Source organism: Ipomoea triloba, chromosome 10, assembly GCF_003576645.1.
Source record: "Ipomoea triloba cultivar NCNSP0323 chromosome 10, ASM357664v1".
Classification (NCBI taxonomy): Eukaryota; Viridiplantae; Streptophyta; class Magnoliopsida; order Solanales; family Convolvulaceae; genus Ipomoea; species Ipomoea triloba.
Genome location: NC_044925.1, coordinates 11617307 through 11640299, shown reverse-complemented (window position 1 = coordinate 11640299; position 22993 = coordinate 11617307). Strand labels below are relative to the sequence as shown.

Below are 22993 nucleotides of genomic sequence, written 5' to 3'. Positions count from 1 at the left end.
GTGCCACCTCTAAGGCATCATTATCAGTCAAATAAGAAATTTTCTGCACGAGAGGGTCGACAGCATCTATTAGAGAAACATATGACACATCATCAGGATATTTCATGGCATTATAAATGTTAAACTTTATGAGTGCACCATCAAATTCCATTGTGAGCGTACCATCATGCACATCAATTTTAGTTTTAGATGTTTTCAAAAATGGCCTTCCTAATAAGATCAATGAAGAATTTGGAGAATTGTCTTCTTCCATGTCTAACACATAAAAATCAGCTGGAAAAATCAATCCATCAACTTGTACTAAAACATCCTCTAGAACCCCGACAGGATAAACATTAGATCTATCAGCAAGTTGAACAATTACACCAGTTTCTTTTAAGGAACCAACATTTAAAGATGAGTAAATAGATAAAGGCATCACATTAATTGAAGCTCCTAGATCTATCATTGCTTTTTCAACGTTAACATTTCCAATTTTGCAAGGGATAGTGAACATACCTGGATCTTTGCATTTAGGAGGCAACTTTTTTTGTAAAACGGCAGAAATATTTTCTCCCATGCTTACCATTTCATTGCCTTTTAATTTTCTTTTGTTTGTGCACAACTCCTTGAGAAACTTAGCATATCGAGGAATTTGTTTAATAGCATCTAGTAAAGGAATATTTACCTCAACCTTTCGAAATGTCTCAAGTATTTCTTTTTGTTCTTCCACCTTTTTTGATTTTGCCAATCTACTAGGAAAAGGAGGAGGAATTACCAAAGTCTCTGGACTTTCTTTGACAAGCTTTTGATCATTTTGGGGTGGATGGAATTCTTTTTCATTTTCTTCATCTCGGTTGTGTTTGCTTCTCACTTGAGTAGGTTCTGGCAACTCTTTTCCACTTCTCAAGGTAACTGCACTTGCATTTTGCTTCGGGTTTACAATAGTTTGTGAGGGTAACTTACCTTGAGATTCCAATCTACTCACGGTAGATGCTAGCTGGCTCATCTGACTTTCTAAGTGTTGAATACTTGTTCTTGTTTCTTGCTGAAATTGTTGTGTTTGCTGTTGAAATTGCTGTGTGTTAGTGGCAAGTGACTTAACAATATCCTCCAATGACATACTTGAATTAGAATATGGTTGTTGTGAAGATGAAGATTGTTGTTGAATAGGTTGTCTAGGCTGAAACTGTGGAAACTGTGGACGTGGCTTGTAGCTGAAATTTGGATGATCCCTCCATCCTGGATTGTACGTATTTGAATAGGGATCATAATTTCGTTGTGGTTGGCCTGGAAACCCTCCAATTGCGTTAGCTTGCTCACAAGAATCATATTGAAGTGTCGGACACATGTCAGTTTGGTGTCCAGTAGCAGCACATATCCCACAAGCTTTTACCTGATGCGTACCTCCTAGAGCTAACTGTTGAACAAGAGTAGTTAAGTGAGATACTTTATTCTCAAGAGAAGAAATATTTACCTCATTCACCCTTCTAGAAGGGGTGTCCTGTCTACATCCAAATTGTTGTGAATTGGCAGCCATTATGGATATCAAATCTCTAGCTTCACGAGGAGTTTTGTTCACTATAGCGCCTCCACTAGCTGCATCCATCATCTTTCTTTCCATGGGAAGCAATCCCTCATAAAAGTATTGAATGAGGAGCTGTTCAGAAACTCCATGTTGAGGGCAACTTGCACACAATTGCTTGAAACGTTCCCAGTACTCGTGGAGAGTCTCTGTGTCTCTTTGTTTGATGCCACATATTTCCCTTCTAATGCTGGCAGCTCGTGATGCTGGGAAAAACTTTTCAAGAAATAATCTTACCATTTCATCCCAAGTGTTTATTGAGCCCGAAGGAAGATAAAATAACCAATCCTTTGCTCTATCGGCTAATGAGAATGGAAAAGCACGTAGTTTAATTTGATCTTCCGTCACTCTTTGCGGTTTGAAGCTCGAACACACCACGTGGAACTCCTTTAGGTGCTTATGCGGATCTTCATTTTCAAGACCACGAAAATGAATCAAACCCGACCTTAATTCAAAACCAACCTCTAAGGCAGGATGTTGAATACAGAGGGGTTGTTGATTTAGATTTGGTGCAGAAAGCTCCCTTAAAGTTCTTTGTTCTTCAGCCACTACTTGTCGTTCGGCCATTGTTTGCTCTTTTTCAGAATCGCAACAAGAGGCAATTGATTCAGTTGTGGTAGTTGATTGTAGAGATGTTGATGGCAGTACTTGATGTTTACGTAATCTAGTCTCCTTCCTTAACTTCTTCGCAGTCTTCTCAATCTCAGGATCGTATTGCAATTGACCCGTACGAGAAGAACGTGGCATAAAAATAAATCTAATTTGACACCAATCCCCGGCAACAGCGCCAAAAATTTGATGGGTGTCGAAACCAACAAATAATAAATACTTACTCTTATAAATTGTAATAGTGATGAGTAAGGTCGTACCCACAGAGATTGGTTAGACTTATCTTTAGTAATAGATTTAATAAATAATGAAATGAGAATCGAAACTTAAATAGCAACAATAAAATGGAAAATAATATCAAATAGCAATTAATTATCAAATAAATGTCAATGGCAAATAGTATCCAACCCAAGGCATAATATCAGTTTAATTCTAACAAGACAGATATTGATATGCAAGGCAAATTAACTTTACTCTTTACTAGATTGGTTATGGTTATTAACAAGCTCTAACAACCTGTCTTTCCTTACTTCGTCGGTAATTAAAACAAGCTCTTTAATTACTTCCCTAGCTAATAAACAACCCTAAACAAGCTCTTATGATTTAATTTACTAACAGCATTATCGAATTAGAAAGACTACCAATCCTAGCCAACAAACTCATAAGCTCGGTTCATTTAAGCTAGACTATATATCTCCATAACACAAACTGAAAATCAGTTATAATCAAATTGTGCTAATTGCTACAACATCAAAACACTTAAACAATTACGGATTCAAGGTTCTGACTAGCAATTTAATAACTTGATAATTGAACAATGGGCCCTATTGCAACAATTAACCAAGCATTAAATCATATATATGAATATAACAGAAGATATATAGATAATAAAGCGTAAAGAATAATTTAGGCTAAATAAAGCTTACTGGTTTTGTAGAATCAAACTTCCATAATCCTCGAATTGGAAAAAATAAGAACTCAGCAGTACATCGTAGGAATTGGTTACTAAATAAAAATATATATAAATATATTAATTCTCTAAAAAGAGAATTTAAGGAATATATATATATATATATATATATATGTACACGTGCGTGAGGCAACAAAAGGAAATCTAATTCAATTAAAAATGGGATGGCTTTTACAAAGCATGCTGCTATCTATTTATACACTTAGAAATGCACAAATTGCGCCAAATGCAAAGAGAGCTATCCACGTCGCACGCAGCAATCCTCAGCCGCAATCGTCGCATGTCCGCTTCGTCCGCATCANGCACAAATTGCGCCAAATGCAAAGAGAGCCATCCACGTCGCATGCAGCAATCCTCCGCCGCAATCGTCGCATGTCCGCTTCGTCCGCATCATTGTAGCATTTTACGTACATAACAAACTGAAGGAAGAGGTAATTATAATCTTATTATATTAATTTAATTATAAATTGGTTCGTTGTTGGTTGCTAACAAAACAAATCAAATAATTTAATTAGATTAAATTTAAATTAAAGAAACATGATTAGTCCATAAATATTTATTAAGCATAATTATTAACATAATTAATATATTAGTATAAAATATAAAATAAAGTTTAAAATAAATATAATGTAAAATAAATAAAACTAATTTATTATAAGAATCAAATATAAATAGGTATAAAAATAGTGCTTATCAGGTACCTCCCATCAAAATACCAGTACAACCATTCATGGCAAATCCAAATGCGAACCCCTACTTTGGAGGCGGAATGGGAATGCCACAAGCACAATTCCCTTATTTCCAAGGTGGCATCCCGCAAGGTTTTGGGCAACAACAAGAAGCTCCACAACAACAAGGACAAGGAGTTGGGATGCAACACCTTCTAAACCAAATGAATCCTAATCTCCTTAAAAAATTTGCACAAAACTTCCCGCAAGGAATTCCTCCCATGTTTCAACAAGGTGTGCAACAACCGATGGTAACCCATCTAACCCCGGAGTTTGAGGAAGATGATTGTATTGTGTACTCGGGGTTGATGCTAACAACTTTGAACTCAAGACCTCCCTAATCCTATTTGTCCAAGCCAACCAATTTGGAGGTGCAAGAGTGGAGGACCCCAAGGCTCATGTGGTGCATTTTGATCGAATTTGCCAAACCATAAAGGTGAATGGGATTCCAAGTGATGCTATCAAGCTAAGGTTGTTCCCGTTTTCACTAAGGCCTTCATGCAAGAGTATTGCCCTCCCTCAAAGGCCGCAAAGTTGAAGAAACTCATTCAAAATTTCCAACAATTTGAGAATGAAAATCTATATGAAGCATGGAAAAGGTTTAAAGAGTTGAGGAGCCAATGTCCCAAAAATTTTCTTACACTAGTGGATTTCATTTCTTCATTTTATGAGGGGCTATTGGATAACTCCAAGACTATTCTTGACACATCATCCTTCGGAGGTATCTTCATGGACATAGACCCAGAATATGGAGAGCAGATGATAGAGAGAATAACTTCCAACACAACTTATTGGTACAATGAGAGGAGTGACCCTCCTAAGAAGGAAAAGCCCGCCGGTATGTTTGAAGTTGATGACAAGATGGCAGTGCAAGCGCAATTAGATTTTATACAACACATGTTGAAACAAATAATGCAAGGGCAGAAACAGTGTGCAAGCAGTTACTCAACCTCCACTCCAAGTTCCGTGCATACCGACTCCTTACTCTTATCCTCAATCTCCTTGCCATTCACCAGGACCGCAGAGTATGGCTATGGTAGCCTGTTGTGCTATATATGGAGGAAATCATGTCTCCCAATCTTGTTATTTGTTGGATGCTAATGGCCAAGGCTCATCACTAAATGTGGATCAAATTGATATGGTTGGGTATTCTAGACCCCAAGGCCAAGGCCAAGGCTATCAAAACTTCGGGCAACAAGAGAGGAATCAATATGGTTCTCAATGTAACAATCAAGAAAGAAATCCACCCTCGGGTTTTCAAGGAAATCAAGGAAATAAGGGTGGAAACCAAGGGAACCAATGGAGAGGTAATCAAAATCAAAATCAATGGAACCAACAAGGAACCTCTCAACCCCCTCAAGACCCGGACATGAAGTCCTTTATGAGCATGATGATAAATCAAATGAGCAAGTTACAAGCCGAGATGGAAAACCTTAAGGCCCAAAGTCATGGGGGAGGCAATCAAGTTTCTCCTCAAACACCATCTTCTAGTGGAAAACTTCCGGCTACCACAAAAAATCCTAGACATCAAGTGAATGTCATCACCACTAGAAGTGGGAAAGCCTTGAAAGATCCACCTTACCCATCAAATGATCAAGTAATTGAGAATGAAGTTGAGAAAGATGAAGGTGACAAAAACAAAGAAGAAGTTGAAATTGAAAACATTCTTGAAAGTGACAATAAGGAGGGGAATCTTATCCAAAAATACTAATCAAAGGGAAAGGCTCCTATGCAAGAAGAGCGAAATGCTAGCAAGAGAAATGGGCGAAAAAACAAAGAGATTGATGACTCGATGATACCATGCAACTTGTTGCCATTTCCACAACGGTTGTAGAAATAAAAGAAAACCGAGAGGGATAGTAAATTTAAGAAAATGATTGATAGGTTGGAAGTTACCACGCCCTTCATTGAGGCCGTCACTCAAATTCAATCATACAAGAAGTTTTTGAAAAATATTTTGGGCGACAAGAAGAAATTGGAAAAGAGTGCAGTTGTGGATCTAAGCGAGGGGGCCTTAACCTGTGCAGTGCTTCAAACGAACTTTCCCCCCAAGTTGAAAGACCCCGGAAGCTTTGCTATACCTTGTATTGTGGGAAGGTTTGTTGTGAGTCATGCTCTGTGTGATTTGAGGCCAAGTGTGAGCCTAATTCCTTATTCTCTATGCGAAAGGCTTAGTCTCGGTGAACCCATGCCGACCAATATTACTTTACAGATGGCGGATCGTTCCATAAAACGCCCTGTTGGTGTGCTCGAAGACATCCCGGTCATGATTGACCAATTTTTTTATCCCTAGAGACTTCGTGGTTCTTGACATAGAGGAAGATACCAAGGTTCCCATCATCCTTGGTAGGCCTTTCCTAGCTACCACCGAAGCGATCATTGATGTCAAGAGAGGCAAGCTGGTAATGGAGGTGACCGAGAACAAAATTGAATTTGACATTTTTAAGATGGCCAAGGATCAACCCTCCTATGTTGATGAGTGCAAAATGGTGAAAACAATGGAGAGGTGCAATGAGGAGGTCCAAAAGACCAACCAAGGAGACATGCTAAATATTCAGGCTGATTTTAAGCCTCATGAGGAAAAACAAGCTTTGAAAAATGGAAGAAATTTCTTTGGCCCTGATGGTTTCTACAAGAGATGGAGGAAGAAGTTTGCCAAGTTCAAAAAGCCACCAGACCATTTATGGTCTCCAACCAAACATGATGAAAGTAAGGTTAAGTCGAGCTAGCGACGTTAAACTTAGCGCTTCATGGGAGGCACCGCATGTTATCTTATATTTCTCGCACTTTAAATTCCTTGCATTTACTTTTCAAGCTTTTAATTGCTTTCATTTGGTTTTAGGAGTTAGCCTTGTCCCTAAGTGTTTTTGGCACATATCCCTCACATTACATAAATCTTAAATGTTGCATGCATTGGTGGGGAAAATTTGATTGCTTTTGAGTGGTTTGATTTGAAAGAATTAAGTGAGGATTGATCCTAATTGCATTGAATAGTGTGGGGAATGTTGGGAAATTGTATGGAATTGAATTATTGAAGGGCTAAATTGCTTTGAAGTTGTTTTGGGATGAATTGGTGATGAAATCATAGCTTTTGGTGCAAAAAATCAAGCTTTAGAATTTTGGAGAAGGCACCAAACGGCCACCCACACGGCCGTGTGGGTGGCCGTGACGTTTTTGAGCATTTAAAGTGCGTATGGGCATTTCTAGATGCCTAGCACACGGCCTTGCACATAGCCGTGTGCTAGGACGTGACCTTTTGATTAAATTACATAACGTGGTACACAATGAAAAGGAAAAAGCAAAGAAAGACACAATACTTTTAACGTGGAAACCCAAAGGGTAAAAACCACGGGCCTTTTTGGGCGGTGCCAAGCTGAAAAATTCACTATTTTGTAGGTGATTTGTACATGTTACAATGTGTTTTCTAGTCTAGATAAAATGTGGATCCCCTCCCTCTTGTCCTTCACATAGCTCTTATCGGAGTAGAATGTGTAGTGTTTGCTCTCTATAGTAATGGGGTTTTAATGGTGTTTTATGGGTAGTTAAGTTTGGGTTATGGATAATTAGGAGGGTTTATAAGTGATGCATTGGAAATAATGGGAGATAAATGGGGTAACTAATGAGTAATAATGGGTAATTATTTGGGGATTACTGAAAGGTGTTAGGGAGCCGACTGATCAGTCTCGAGTGTTGACTGCCGAGTTCGAATTTCATGTCCGACTGCTTATATGTGGTACCAACCAGGTGCTTATGTTAGGTATCCATCAGTATTGTTCAACTATTTAACTCAACTATCTTGATTTGGTTTGAATCATGATTGAATCTTGAGCTGCTATCTTGTTCAACTAAATTTATAAGCTTTAGTAGTTTAAATTAAACTCATACAATCTCTCTCAATACTTGCTTGTTGTTTTCTATATCTCCTTGAAGTTCACATGTTACACTTATAATATTGAGTTTGAAAGCACCTATTGAAGAGATATACATTTCATATTCTAAAATTTTGCTCCATGGTCATTGAACAATGGGTGTCACTATGGTTCAATATAATTATAGACTTTTGACATTTTCAAGCTTTGGTTACCATTTTTCTAAGTTGTCAACACATTTCATGACTTTTATTAGACATTTTCTAACATGCAGGAACTCCTTTCGAAATCTAGAAGCTAAGTATCTTCATTGACTTCAATGTCAACAACGTAACCTTGCTAAGTATTGTGGTGAGGTGAATATTTCTATATATTACATTGTTATGATCTTCTTTTTAAGGCATTTAGATCGAATGTAGCTTTTCTGTTGTGTTTTAAACATGATTGTTCTATTTCTTAGCTTAATGCTGCTTTCTACACTATATGCAACTTCAAGCTTTTCGTCCAACTCTAACAATACCAAACTATCCAACTTTAAGAGTCATCTAATGGTAGAGGTTTAATTTAAATTAAAGTTGTATCAACATATGGGAATATACTTCTAAATTTTCAGACAGGACAATGTAAATCTTACATATTGTTTGGTAATCAAATCAAAAGATCTCTAATCTATTTAACTGTTAATTATTTATCATAGAACAATGCTACACACATACAACTCTGTTAAAATTTCCTTCATATTTTCCTCTCTTTTGTAAAACTATTTAATTAGTTACTTTAGTATTTAATTAAAAATATATGAAGTCAGTCTATTCATAGCACCCAATAAATATAAATCATTGCACATCATGAGAAAAAATTTAGAAGGAAAAATAACATTTTCCTTTATATCAAAATACAAACCTTAGCAAAATTTGTCTCACGCCACTCACCAATATGTGGTGTGTGTAATGTTTCTACAATAAATATAAGATTATTAAAAGTAATATTCTTTTTTATGTTTACATCAAAATTTAAATACAAGTAACCATGCTTATATTTAAATTTTATGTCAACTATCTACTATGTAATGATATAGCACCTATGTTATACCATTCTAAATGGTGGTCACGGAATCGAACTAGGGTGGTGGGGGACATTGACTTTTTTGATTGAAAAAGATTGAGAAAGTATAGAACATATACTAGAATTATTAGTGATTCAAAAAATATATATTTAAAATTTGTTCTATTTCATTCATCACTTAATTAGTTTTGTTTAATCTACTTGATCACTAATATGCAATAGAACTTCACAACTTGTTGCATGGCCTTATACCGGGGACCCGCCCTTTCCCCACCATCTAAAAAAAGAGTCTAAAAATATGGAAATAAAAAACAAGTCCTAATTGTCACAATGCATCTATAACCCTTTGCTTCTTGCTACATTCCAATGGCAAAAACAAGTCCGTCTCCCCCATCCTCTTCCGCCCGACAGGTGGCACCGTGTTACTACTACATATGTTCACTCCAAAGAGTCTCACCGTTTTGACAAGTGGCTGCTGAGCTGGCGGATTCCGGTCAATGTAGAGGCGCTTATCCTGTCCGGTGGACCTCCGGAAGCTGACAACGTCCCCAGCTCTCAACCCTTTCTCCTTCACGAACCGGCTCCATCCTTTCGTCAGCACGTAGCTCTGACTGCTGTTCCAGTACGAGTACCGGAATCGCCACACTTTCCCGTTTTTGTCCTCCAAGTTTAGGAGAATTCCCTTTGAAGTAGTAGTGGGCAATGGCAGGTACTTCTCGGCGTGTTGCTTCGGGATCACCAACCGGTTCAACTTCCCCACATCGCTCGGAGTCACGGCTTTCTCGAAAAGCCGCTCTCCTTCTTCGCCCATTTTCTTATTATTATTACCCTCCGTCTCATCGCAGTACTCCAAACTTCTCCGCCGGCTTAGCTCGTCGGCGTAAGTATGTTTGCGGAGCATATCCACGATCTCCGCCTTCGACCGCGACCGCAGAAACGACAGCTCCGAGTTGTCTTCGGTCTCCGACAAGGGTTTGAAGTTGGTGAGGGCGTCGCGGCCGCGGAAGCGCTGGGCGGCGACGTCGTAGGCGCGGCCGGCTTCGTCTTCTTCGTTGAAGGTCCCTAGCCACACGCGCTTGTGCTTCTCGTAGATTTGAGCCCCCCAGCGGCCGTTGGGCTGGGGGACCACGCCTTTGAATTTCAAAGAGGGGAGCTTCCGGGCGGATTCCACCTCTGTGATTCCGCTTCCCAATCGGCTCAGAGGTTCCGCCGGGGAAATAATGGAGGTTGAAGGTGGCGCCACCGACGTACTACATGAGTTCTCAATTGTGCTAGTTGAATCCATTGTTTTGTTTGTTGAGAAAGATAGAATTATAGAAAGAGGTAGGTTTGAGATAGAGCCAGAAAAGTAGTCTGAGTAGGCTTTTATTGACATACAATACACGGGAACTTCTATAATACTCGCTACCTTTTACTTCTATGCCTTCCACTTGGAATCTTGGATTCATATAACCACAATTTTTCTATTTTTAGAATATACACACTTAAAAATATATATAAGAGAATTTATTATACACACATAAAGACATGTACATTATTATTATTATTATTATTATTATTATTATTATTATTATTATTCTCAAATTAAAACTTTTGAGATAGGATAAAAAATCTCAAAAGTTTTAATTTTATTACATTTGTTGCTTAGTAAAAAAATAAAAACTTGTTAGGATAGTGTGTTTCATACACCTAAATACAATGATCATGCATTTCTTTATTTGTGCTAAGTTTTAAGTGTGTTATACGAGAGTCAGGTTCCTAACAAGTCATTTGAAAGTTATTAAAATGCTTTTAAAAATAAAAAATCTTGAAAATAATTAGGCTAAAAAGTGAAAAAATAATGTTGTAAAAGTGGTTTTGATATAAGAAGAATAATAAAATGTGAATTTCCTATTTTACCCCTCAAATTTTGAATATTTTTTAATTTTTTAGTCAAATTTAATGTCCAGGGACTAAACTCGCCACTTCGCGAATAACTGAGGGACTAAACTCACATACAACCATAACTCAGGGACTGAGTCTACACTACCCCTATAACTCAGGGACTAAAAATGTTATTTTCCCTATTCTTATTATTATTATTATTATTATTATTATTATTATTATTATTATATAAGAAGTTTTAAAAAACAATTATATTGAAGTTAACTCGGTTTAATTTTAACCAACATTTTTGTAATGTATTTTTTTAAGAGTTAATTTAATTTTTAGTTCTAGATTTATAGGTATCAGTCTACTTTTAGTCCTTATTTTCAAAATATCCATTTTTTTATTATTATTCATTGATCATTTTTTGTCTCTATCAACAAATTAAAACCGTTTAAATGACATTAAATACAATGGCATTTGATTTATTCAATTCTAATTATTAAGTTCTTTTTGTTTTTTGGTTTTTGATTTATATGTGTCATTCTGCTTTTAGTCATTTTTTTCCTAAAAAACATCCCCATTGGTCATTGGTCCTAGTATTATTGTAGCATGATTTATTTTTACCCTCCATCAATAAGTATGTTTAAATGACATTAAAAATGATGTTATTAACTACTCAAAATACTCATTTTCCTTCTTGGTAATAAAACTATTATCAATACATAAGTCTACTGCAAAATCCAAAAAAGTGCAATTTTAAAAATCATAAGTCTACTTCATGACAAAACTTAAGTCTAGTGCATAAGTCTACTTCATAAAAATCTACAAGAATAGACCAAAATACCCTAATATTTAACGTTATTTAAACGGTTTTGTTGACGGATGACCAAAAATGATCACGCCACAATAATACTAGGACCAAAGAGGATGCTTTGAAAAAATAACTAAAAGTGAATTGACACCTATAAATCTAAGACCAAAAATGAAATTAATTCTTTTTTTAACAACAATATTTGGTTTTTAGACTAAAAATATAACTTGTTGTACATAATAGTTACTTAATTAGTTTACAAGCTAAGGTGAAAATCTAAATCTTTTAAATCAAGAATTCAAATTCTAAATAATTTTTTTTCCAAAAAAAAAAAAAATCTTATAGCAATTGAAACATTTTATTGTATACTTTATAAAATAAACCACTGATTATAAATAATGTTTTTATGAAATATTTCAGTTGAAATAGTAAATTAGAGAGATAATTACGTACTATAATTACGTATTATATATATATATATATAGACACACACACACAAGTGGCTAAGTATGTATAGTATGGTATATTTGTGAGGAAAATTTATTTGGAGATATGGGGGATGTGTATGGAGACAGTGTTGGTCAACCTGCAGATTCAAAAACATGCAAGATGGTGATAAGGAGCTAGCTACGAAGATTCATTTTGTTAACAAATAGTTGACTACAGTTTTGTCAAATAAATAAATAAATAATAGTTGACTAAAGGTACTCAAAATTTGCTAGGTTGGATTATATTACACTCCCCGCACCCTACGCACACCCAACCTCCCTAGCTTCCATATGCGCCATTACCCATTCCAATGACTATCACAAGTTTTATTTTTATTTTATTTTTAAAATATATAGAAAAAATAAAACTATTACTACCTAAGATTCTAAACATTACACAAATTTTGCCGTTTCTTACGTAAATCATCATGCTTAAATGTAACCAATAATATTATAAAAAAGAATTGTGTTTAAACCTTGTCAAGGATATTCTTGTACCTATTATCCATATATAAAAAGTTTAAGATTGGTACCCATCCAATCAACACAAGCATTAAGTAACCAATTCCAAGCAATCTCAATAACAATTTTTTTTTTCTTTTTTCTTTTATACAATTCAGGAGTTAGGGGTTGAGCCTTTGAAAATGGTGGCAATGAGATTGGTTTAATGTTAGTTGCAACCGGCAATCAATGAGATTAGACTAACATAAAATTTTATTCGATATGATATTCTAACTTTTTTTTTTTTATTAAACTAACGCAAGATACGATTTTAGCTTCGATTGTTGTAACCGACACTGTACTAGATAATAACTAATGCTAGATCCAAATTCGTTTGTAGTGTCTTAATCTGAAGTCAAAGACGGATACTACGTGACTACAAGAGTAAATTATTGTATGGATCATGATTCACATAATTAAAAGTACATTATTTTTATACTGGAGATATGTTATTATAAAAATAATATATTTTTAGTACTCAAATAATATATTTTATATACACAAATAATGTAATTTTAATATATTAAAATATACAAAGTATATTTTTAAATATATTAAAAGTACATTATTTTTGTACTGAATGTATGTTATTATAAAAATAATATACTTTCAGTACTCAAATAATATACTTTATGTACACAAGTAATGTACTTTTAATATATTAAAAATACTTTTTATTTATGGTACACACAGTTGTGTGGACCATGTGGTCCATGTAATAATGTTTGACATTACTTGGTAAATAAATAAATTGCTTGATAAGGCATGAATATATACAAGGCAAAAATTTGAGTGAGATCGTTTCATGGATATTTGTCTATGAGACGGGTCGGATCAAGATGAAATGCATGTAATACTTATACTAGCAAATGTAATACTAAATCAAGAGTAAAATGTTTATTACTTATATGGGAAACTATAATACTTTTGATGACAAAAGTAATATTTTTACATCAAAATATAAAATTATTACATTTTTTCTTTATAAGGTCAGCTATCCCACCCAATAGAGGTGCCTACAATCCAGTGAGGGGATTAGCCAATGTGTCCGACGGTGAAAACCTTAGGTTACACAAAAAAAAAGTAATACTTTTACGTCAAAATATAAAATTATTACATTTGTTCTCAAAAGTATTATATTTTCTCTTATCTTATGAGTAACAAACATTTTATTTCTGATTTAGTATTATATTTGCTAGTATAAATAATATATTTGCATATTGATCTAAACTGACATGACCCGATCCGTAATTAGGTTTCCAATTCTATTCAGAAAAAGACTAAATGCACACTGGTGACAACTTAGGAAACAGTATTACAACTCCATATTAATTAGGAACAAAAATTATATATGTCATATAATAAACTTGAGAACTAAAAATAAAAAAATAATTTTTTTTAAATAATGAATAAAATTTGTAATTACTATTATTTAAAAATGTGCGCCGAATAAATTACATAAATTATATAAGCCTATAAGGGATGCAAAGTGCTACGGTGGAGTATGAGACAATGTTGACTGCTGCTTGATCGAATTTGTTTTTTCTTAGCCTAATTAAGGCCGTTATTTTTGTCAACCCTCGTGGCAGAACGTAACTGTGTAGGGACTGGGGAGCTTTAATTAGCTTTCTTAATCATTTTGAACCAACATAATTAATTGTATTCAATTGAATTGCTCTTGGCTCAAATAGTAAACTCTCATTGTCTAAATAAATCCTAATTTTAGAGTTTGACTTCTACGTACTAGTTATGAAGTGTGCATGTGAATATAATGTAATTTTTTAAAAAACAAAAATTAGGGTTTCTTATCACACATGGTAATGTTTCATGATCACCTTCCTGCAAATAGACTAATCAATTTTATCTATAATATACAAATCTAATAAGAGTCAGTAAATTTAAGTCCCTACCGGTAACAAAAAAATGTTGGTCTAATTTTATTATTTTTTTATTTTTGTTAGGATGAATGGTTCATATTATTTCGATTTTAATAATTTTTTATGATTTTCCTATTTTACCCTCTATTATATTGTTTTCTTCCTTTAAAAAATCCCGCATTCCGTTAGTATAAATTTTAGTAATGATATATTCCGTTAACTATTTATTATTCTTAACTTACTCATTGATTTCTATAAGGAATGTCTTAGGTTCGAACACCATCCCAATCAAAATTCACATAATTGTTAAACATATATTATGAATATGTTAGAGTGTATTAAAAAATACAAAATAAAAGTTAACATCAACTTTGGTCAATTAATTAGAATCACGCATTGGGCATTGATGAAACGGTACACCTAATTTATAGTATATATTCAACACAAATGAGAAATTATGGCTATTATCATTGTTTTTAGGAGGAGGAGGACTTGGTTCTATTTTTGAAGGTGCACTACACCAAGGTACTAAAATTACAGTGAAGCTCACCAAGGGACTAGATCAAATCAAGAATTTATTTTTGGCAGAAGTGGCAATTAGAGGAACCATGGATCAGACAAATTAATAGGCTTTTGTGTTACACAAACGATGCTTGGGTACTATCCGATGAAGGGTGTTTTCCTCTAAAACTGCTATTGTACCAATTAATTTTATGAAAAATTATGTCACAGGTCATAGTTATGCTTTCTTGAAATATTTACTTTTATGAAAAATTTGATAATCTTGCATTGATATACACCAAGATACTGAATGGTACTTTGATAAATTTTGAAGCACTAATTTAAAAATACACATTGAACATTGAATTATTCGCGCAATGCACATGTGGTAACTAGTTCTAAAATAAGGGTCAATTGCATTTTTAAAGTTAGATGGTTTAATTAGACAAAAAAGTGACCGGTAATCCAAGCAAAAAGGTTACCATGGCAGTTGATTTTTTTTTTAAAAAATTAATTTTAAAATTTTTAACAGTCACGTCAGCTATTTATCTAAAGTATCAATCATTTTTTCATCTAATTGCAAGAATATGAATTGATCAGCGAGTCAATTGCATTTTTAAAGTTAGATGGTTTAATTATATTTTTGTGTGTAATTTAAGGACTAATTTGATCTCTATTTCTTATTCTGTAAAAATAAAATATGAATGAAATAGTAAACTAAGTATATTATACGAGATTTTATTCAATTTTTTTAATCAAAATAATTAATAATATACAATCTATATATTAACGTTACAATATAAACTCTTAACAAATACATATGATATGATACAATCAATAAATATGTCGTGTACCATTAGGATTGTTGTTTACGAGGTTTAAATATTGTTGGGTGTCAGCTTGGAGCTAGAGGAATAATTAAGCTCACATTCTACTATTGAAACGTGACACTAATTATTACGCATATATAAAGAAATAAATTTGTACATTCACTACTAGCTATAGCTTTGGAGTAGTGATACACGTTTGATCTATGGATGTATGAACTCACACTGTACCATTAAACAAGCATGACTATAAATACAGAAGGATACCCCAAAGTAAGGGATATCAGTACAACCGTAAATGCAGAAAATAAAGGCTAACCAAACAGACTAAGCCTATGTATAGATTTAATCTGTAACACGCCCCCGCAAGATGGCGGCACCATCAACGACGCCAATCTTGGAAAGAAAAGCCAGAAACGGACGACGAGAGAGAGGCTTCGTAAGTAAGTCCGCCACTTGATCAGATGAGCGAATATGCTGAACCCGCAAGGAACCACCCTCAACACGCTCACGAACAAAGAAGTAGTCAAGGGCAACATGTTTCATTCGAGAATGAAACACCGTATGTTTACAAACATAAACAGCACTCATATTGTCAACAAACAAAGTAGGTGGCTGAAGCAAGCGAACACCGAGCTCACGAAGAAGACTATCAATCCAAATACCCTCAGCCGTGGCATTAGCAACACCACGAAATTCAGCCTCAGTAGAGGAGCGAGAAACAGACCGCTGACGAGCGGATTTCCAGGACACCACATTCGCCCCCAAAAAAACAACATACGCAGTAGTGGAACGCCCACCGCTGTCAAGGCCACCCCAGTCAGAGTCGGAGTAAATAGACAGACTCAACGGCACACCACACCTAAGGAACAACCCAAAATGCAAGGTCCCCTTCAAATACCGAAAAATCCTCTTTACCGCCTGCCAATGGTGAATAGCAGGAGAATGCATGAATTGAGATAGGCGATTAACGGCAAACGCAATGTCCGGCCGAGTGAAACCCAAATACTGTAGGACACCAACCGCTCTACGATACAGACCACCATCAACCGTGGAGTCATTAGCAACCAGACCACTAGCGGCAGGTTCCATAGGGGTAGCTACGTCCTTCGCCCCCGTCATCTGAAACTGCTCAAGAACATCAACAATATATTGAGACTGACTTAGAAAAAAACCACTGGGCGTAGAAATGACCTGCACTCCTAAGAAATGATGTAAGGCACCCATATCTTTCAAAGCAAACCTATCACAAAGCTTGCGAATAAATCCACCAAGAAAAGCATTGTCATTACCCGTGATGACAATGTCATCAACATAGACTAGAAAGAACATAACAACATGACCCTCACGGTAAACAAATAATGACGTATCAGCCACAGACCGAACACAACCACACTCCAATAGAAAGGCAGACAACGCCAAGTACCAAGCCCGAGGCACTTGTTTGAGACCATATATAGCCTTCTTAAGACGACATACGTGATCAGGAAAACGAGAATCAATAAAGCTTGCAGGCTGCTCCATATAAACCTGTTCAGACAACAAACCATTCAAAAAGGCATTATTTATGTCTAATTGACGAACAGACCAACCACTGGATAACGCAATAGTCAATACAATACGAACAGTAACCGGCTTAACAACCGGACTAAAAGTCTCAAAATAATCACGCCCTTCTTTTTGAAAAAAAACCTTTGGCTACCAAACATGCCTTGAATCGCTCTACCGAGCCATCAGCTCGCCTCTTAACCCGGAATATCCATTTGCAGTGAATCGGACGATGACTAGCACGTGGTACCAACTCCCACGTCCCCAATCGAGCTAAAGCATCAAATTCATCACACATAGCCTGCCTCCACCTGTCATCACGCATAGCCTGGGTAACCGTACGAGGCTCAAGAGCGAGTGGCATGGGATGGACAGTAGTTATATTCACAAATTGGTCACCATAGTACCAGGAATTCGGTTTCTGTATCTGTGTTGGTCGGCCAGAAGTAGCCGGTAAATCAGGGGCAGTGGCTGGGGATACTGAAGGAACGAGAACGGAGGCAATGAGGGGGGAACGGAAGTTGAGGCTGAAGTAGTAGACACCGACCCCCTAGACAACCCCGACTCAAGAAAAGGAAAAACCCCATCCACAAATCGAACGTGTTGGGACAAATAGATACGACCAGATTGTGGGTCCAAACACTTGTAAGCCGACTGACTCAAAGAATACCCCAAAAATACACAAGGAAATGATTTTGGGTGGAGTTTAGTAGACACATAAGGTTTTAGCCACGGAAAACACAAGCACCCAAAAGGACGAATTTTAGACAAATTAGGGTCGCGACCAAACAATTTTTGAAATGGAGACAAATTACCAAGTATAGGCGTAGGCATGCGGTTAATAAGATAAATGGCCGTTTGAAAGGCAAAAACCCAGTAGGATAGGTGCAACCCAGCAAAGTGAAGAAGGGACAAACCTGTCTCTACAATATGTCGATGACGCCTCTCAACTTGACCATTATGTTCAGGGGTGTGAGGAGGTGACGTAAAATGAGAAACACCACAAGAGTTAAACACCAGGATTAACTTTTTATATTCGCCCCCATTATCGGAAAAAACTGATATTATAGAGTGCGCAAAATATTTTTCGACCAGACGTTTGAATTGAGGAAATATAATAGAAACATAAGACTTATATTTTAACGGATACAACCAAATGTATTTTGTATAGTGATCAACAAAGGAGACATAGTATTTATACCCATCAACCGAAATATTCGAGGAACCCCAAACATTAGTGTAAATAAGCTCAAGTGGTTTACTACTGGACATGGTATTAAAGGAAAAACTCAATTTGTGACTTTTATTTATAAGACAGGAGTTACAAGAGAGATTCATTACAGAACGAGAGTCATATGGAATTTTATTACGACGAAGAATAGACACTAAGGTCTTACTAGAAGGATGACCTAGCTTGTGATGCCATCCGGACGCAGAGTTTACGGTGGTAACATGAACTTGAGGTTGGCCAGGACCTGGGATGTAGTAGACATCATGCAAAGTTCCCCCTCGCATTAGATGTGCCCCCGTTCGACGATCCTTAACAATAAAGAAGTTGTCAAAAAACTCAACAGAGACAGGATTTGTTTGACACAACTTAGACACAGAAATTAAGTTTTTGCGAAGATGAGGAACGCAAAGCACATCAGATAAAGAGAGTTGACAGGAATTGGTTGGAATGGATGTATCCCCAGTATGAGAGATTTTTAGAGACTTACCATCACCAAGTAAAATTTCGTCCGGGCCGGAGTACTCTGAAAATGTCTGCAACACATTTGTATTTGAAACAGTATGGTGAGAGGCCCCAGTATCCATCACCCATGGAGCCTGGGTAGGTGTTGTCACACAGGTGGAATTTACTGTAGGTGAAGAACCAGGAACAGAAAATAATGGAGCTGAAGCGGTGACATTATTATCTGCCAAGAAACGACCAAGTTTGCGACAAAACCATGTGTCATGCCCGGGAATGTCACAATATCTGCAATATCGAGAGTTTCGGGTAATGCCATTTGAACCACCTCCAGATTGTTCAGCTACATTCAACAACTCATTTTCCCATTAAATTAACTCCTACAAACTTCCCAGTATGGAAAAGACAAATTGAGACCACCCTCATTGGCTTAGATTTATCCAAATATATTGATGGATCATCACAGTCTCCAGAAAGATTTTCTGATGCCGCTCAAACCATTGTTAGCGCTGCGTATCTCGCATGGTATAGACAGGACCAGATTATTTTGAGTGCTCTTCTTGGAAGTTGTTCCGATGCTCTTCAACCTTTGATCTCCTCGTCACCGTCGGCTCGTGACGCGTGGACGAAATTGGCAGCAACTTGCGCTGCATCTTCCCGTAGCCGCATTATATCACTCAAAACTAAACTTGCTAAGAACCCAAAAGGTTCTCGACCCATAGCTGAATATCTCCAGGATATGCATACAATTGCTAATGACTTAGCAATTGCTCAGAACCCCATAACTGATGAAGATCTAGTTGTGCACATCATTACACAACTAGGTGACGAGTTCAATTCCATCGTGGCAGCTCTCCGGGTTCGCGAGACTCCAGTCACCTTCGAACAATTGTCGGATGTTCTTACCGACTACGAGAGAATTCTGAAGGATAATGAGGCTACTCAACAAGCTGTCATTGCAACTGCCAACTACACGCAGAGGAAAAAAAAATCTTCCTAACTGGCTTTGATTACCATATGGATGTATGAACTCACACTGTACCATTAAACAAGCATGACTATAAATACAGAAGGATACCCCAAAGTAAGGGATATCAGTACAACCGTAAATGCAGAAAATAAAGGCTAACCAAACAGACTAAGCCTATGTATAGATTTAATCTGTAACATGATCGTGGCATATCTATAACTAAGAGGTTTGACTCCAAACCTTTTTATGCTTGCTCAAGCCCTTATGGTTTGCCTTTAGCGGAATTTAAGATCCAAAAGTACAATTATAAAAATGAGATTTTTATGAAGGAATTTGGTATTATTGGTCAACAGAAATTCAGTGTAAAATTTGGTTTGAATGAGTCAAATATAAAAGTCAAAATCAAGATTTTGCTTTCCTAGAATTTGAGTAGAATAAACCAGGCAACACAGCCTGGCCAGAAACACGGTTTTGAAAGCAATGAAAATGGTGACAAGTTGCATTGGGAGGCAATTCCTTTAGTTATTTTCAAGTTGTTTTTTGTTGACTAATAGATTAAATTAAAGCCATGGTATTGAACTGTTGATCAAATTATAATGTAGAACACTAACCCTGTATAGGGGTTTCAGCAATTAATGAACCTACCCAACCTTTATCTGAGTGAATACATTTTTATACATACATGTGTTCAATACAACTATTCTTTATCCTTCTTTGTCACAAAAATGTGGAATCGTCCACTCCAAACATCCCTACACCCTAGCCCTACTTTTTGTAAAGGGGTAAATTATGATGATTCAACTAATCTACAAAGACTAAATTTTTACTCACTACATATATAAAGTTCCCTTCATTTTGAGAGGTTACTTCCACACTGTCCCTAATGAGACCCCTCAATCTTTAATCTCATGTTACAAATTTCACCTCTGTACGTAATTTCTTTCTTTCTTTAATTTCTCTGTGTAACCATGTACGTGGTTTTGTTTTCAACTTTAGTGGATAATTGGTGAAGACTTGTTTGTAGCCGTGCAATGAGCTTTTTTATTCTTGAAAAATTAAGCTTTTTAATCCCCTGCTCCCACGACAAGACAATCACAAACTTCGAAATATGGAACCATATTTTAATTTCTAAAATATGGAGGAAAAATTGTAACCCATTCGTTGCTCTATTAAAACAAAGTGGAATAGAGATGGATACAATAATAGTCAAAGTTTAAATGCCGAAATGTCACAAACAATAGTCAAATAACTAGAAAGGGAAAATCATTGTTTTAGTCCTCAATTGTTTTGTAAGTGTCAATACAGTCCTTACTTTTCAATTTGAACGAATTTAATCCTTAGATTATTTAAAATTTCATCAATTAAATCATTTCAATACTCTTCCATCATTAAGCCGCTTATTTACCTTATTTGAGTGGGCATTTAGTCTTTTCCCATTACTTCCTTTATATCAACTGCATATAACTGCATATAGATTAATTCACAAAGCCCTAATTTGAAGCAACAACGAAATGTCCAATAACTATGGCGAATAGGTGAAGGGAAATTTCTGAATGGGAATTGCATATAATTTGGAAGAATTATCAGTTTTCTATACCTAAAACTACTCACGGATCAAATACGAAAGAAGGAACGTCTATTCGACGGCGGAGGATAATCTCTGCAATCAGCGAGTTGTTCTTGGATATTCTGTGGTGCTATTCTGGGCTGCGTAGATGAAACCTCCTGCTCCACGCCATACTTTGATACCACTTCCAAATTATAGTTTCTGTTCAGAAATCACCTTCACCACTTCGCCATAGTTATTGGGCATTTAATTTGGTCGTTGTTTCGAATTAGGTTTTTTTTTTAATCAATCAACATGAACATATGCAGGTGATAAAAGGGATATAATGAAAAAAAAATTAAAATGCCCACTCAAATAAGGTAAACAAATTGCTTAATGATGGAACAGTACTGGAAAGATTTAATTAACGAAATTTCAATCAATTTGAGGATCAAATTGAAAACTATGAACTATATTGACAGTTGCGACCAAAACAATGTTTTCTCTAATTATTGAAATGGGATCAATTATTTACTTTTGTATGTATATTCTAAATGTGAAAATAAAATTTTTAGTCTCACACCTAGTCAGAATCGCTAATACGTAATATTAAACTTGAAACTATGGATGAATTAAAAGTTAAATTTGTAAACGAGAAAATCGAAGTTGTAAGTTAAATTTGTAAACGAGAAAATCGAAGTTGTAGTTGCACGGACTTAGCTTCATCGCCATCCATGACCATATGTAGAACAAGGAGGGTGAACACGTGGACCATAATAGTCTCATTTTAAGTGGCGCGGAGATTCAAACTCATGACCTTCTTTTGCATGACTTTGATACCAAATTGAAGCATGAGCTCCATCTCAACTAAAAATCTAAGCTTATAGTAGACTGCACATTTATGTTTATATTAAATTTTTATGCTCAACAAAACTAAGCAAGTATAGTTCTACGTGTTTAGCAATGGAACTGAAAACGCACGTGTAAAGATAGATAGAGCAGAATTGAAGAGGGATTTGGATGCAAGTTGTTGGCCTAGTGGATGGGAGATGCATGCATGGATGTGTCAATTAAATACCTCAGTGTCGCCATCCTTATCCTTTAATTTGCCCGCAGTCTTCATGAAACCAATTGGCGCCCAATGCCATCTATCTTTTGTCAACCCAGCACTGTATGTATAAATCCTTGGGCATTTTGTCTTTCCATCTCGACAGTCGACACCCATAAGGGTATTCCCGATCGTATCCCTATAGTATACAAACTAATGTACTTTTAATATTCAAATAATGTACTTTTAAATAATATATTTTATATATACAAATAATGTATTTTTTATTTGTGGTCCACACAGTTGTGTGGATCATGCACTACACAGTCAATCATTATTGTATGGATCATGGTCCACATAGCTGTGTGGACCAAAAATAAAAAGTACATTATCTTTGTACTGAAGGTACATTATTTTTGTACTGTAGGTACATTATTTGATAGTATATATCAAATAATGTACCTTCAGTACAAAAATAATTTACCTTCAATACAAAGATAATATACTTTTTA

General features: G+C 35.8%; 1 protein-coding gene and 1 pseudogene across 1 annotated transcript; both read right to left on the bottom strand.

Annotated features, from left to right (window-relative positions):
* Positions 1-22993, bottom strand: part of LOC116033144 — a 213849-nt pseudogene that overhangs the window by 2746 nt on the left and 188110 nt on the right.
* On the bottom strand, positions 8962-10102 carry LOC116032470 (AP2/ERF and B3 domain-containing transcription repressor RAV2-like). Its single transcript, XM_031275048.1, has one exon. It carries the CDS (start codon positions 10088-10090, stop codon positions 9131-9133), a length of 960 nt encoding a protein of 319 aa, XP_031130908.1. The 5' UTR covers positions 10091-10102; the 3' UTR covers positions 8962-9130.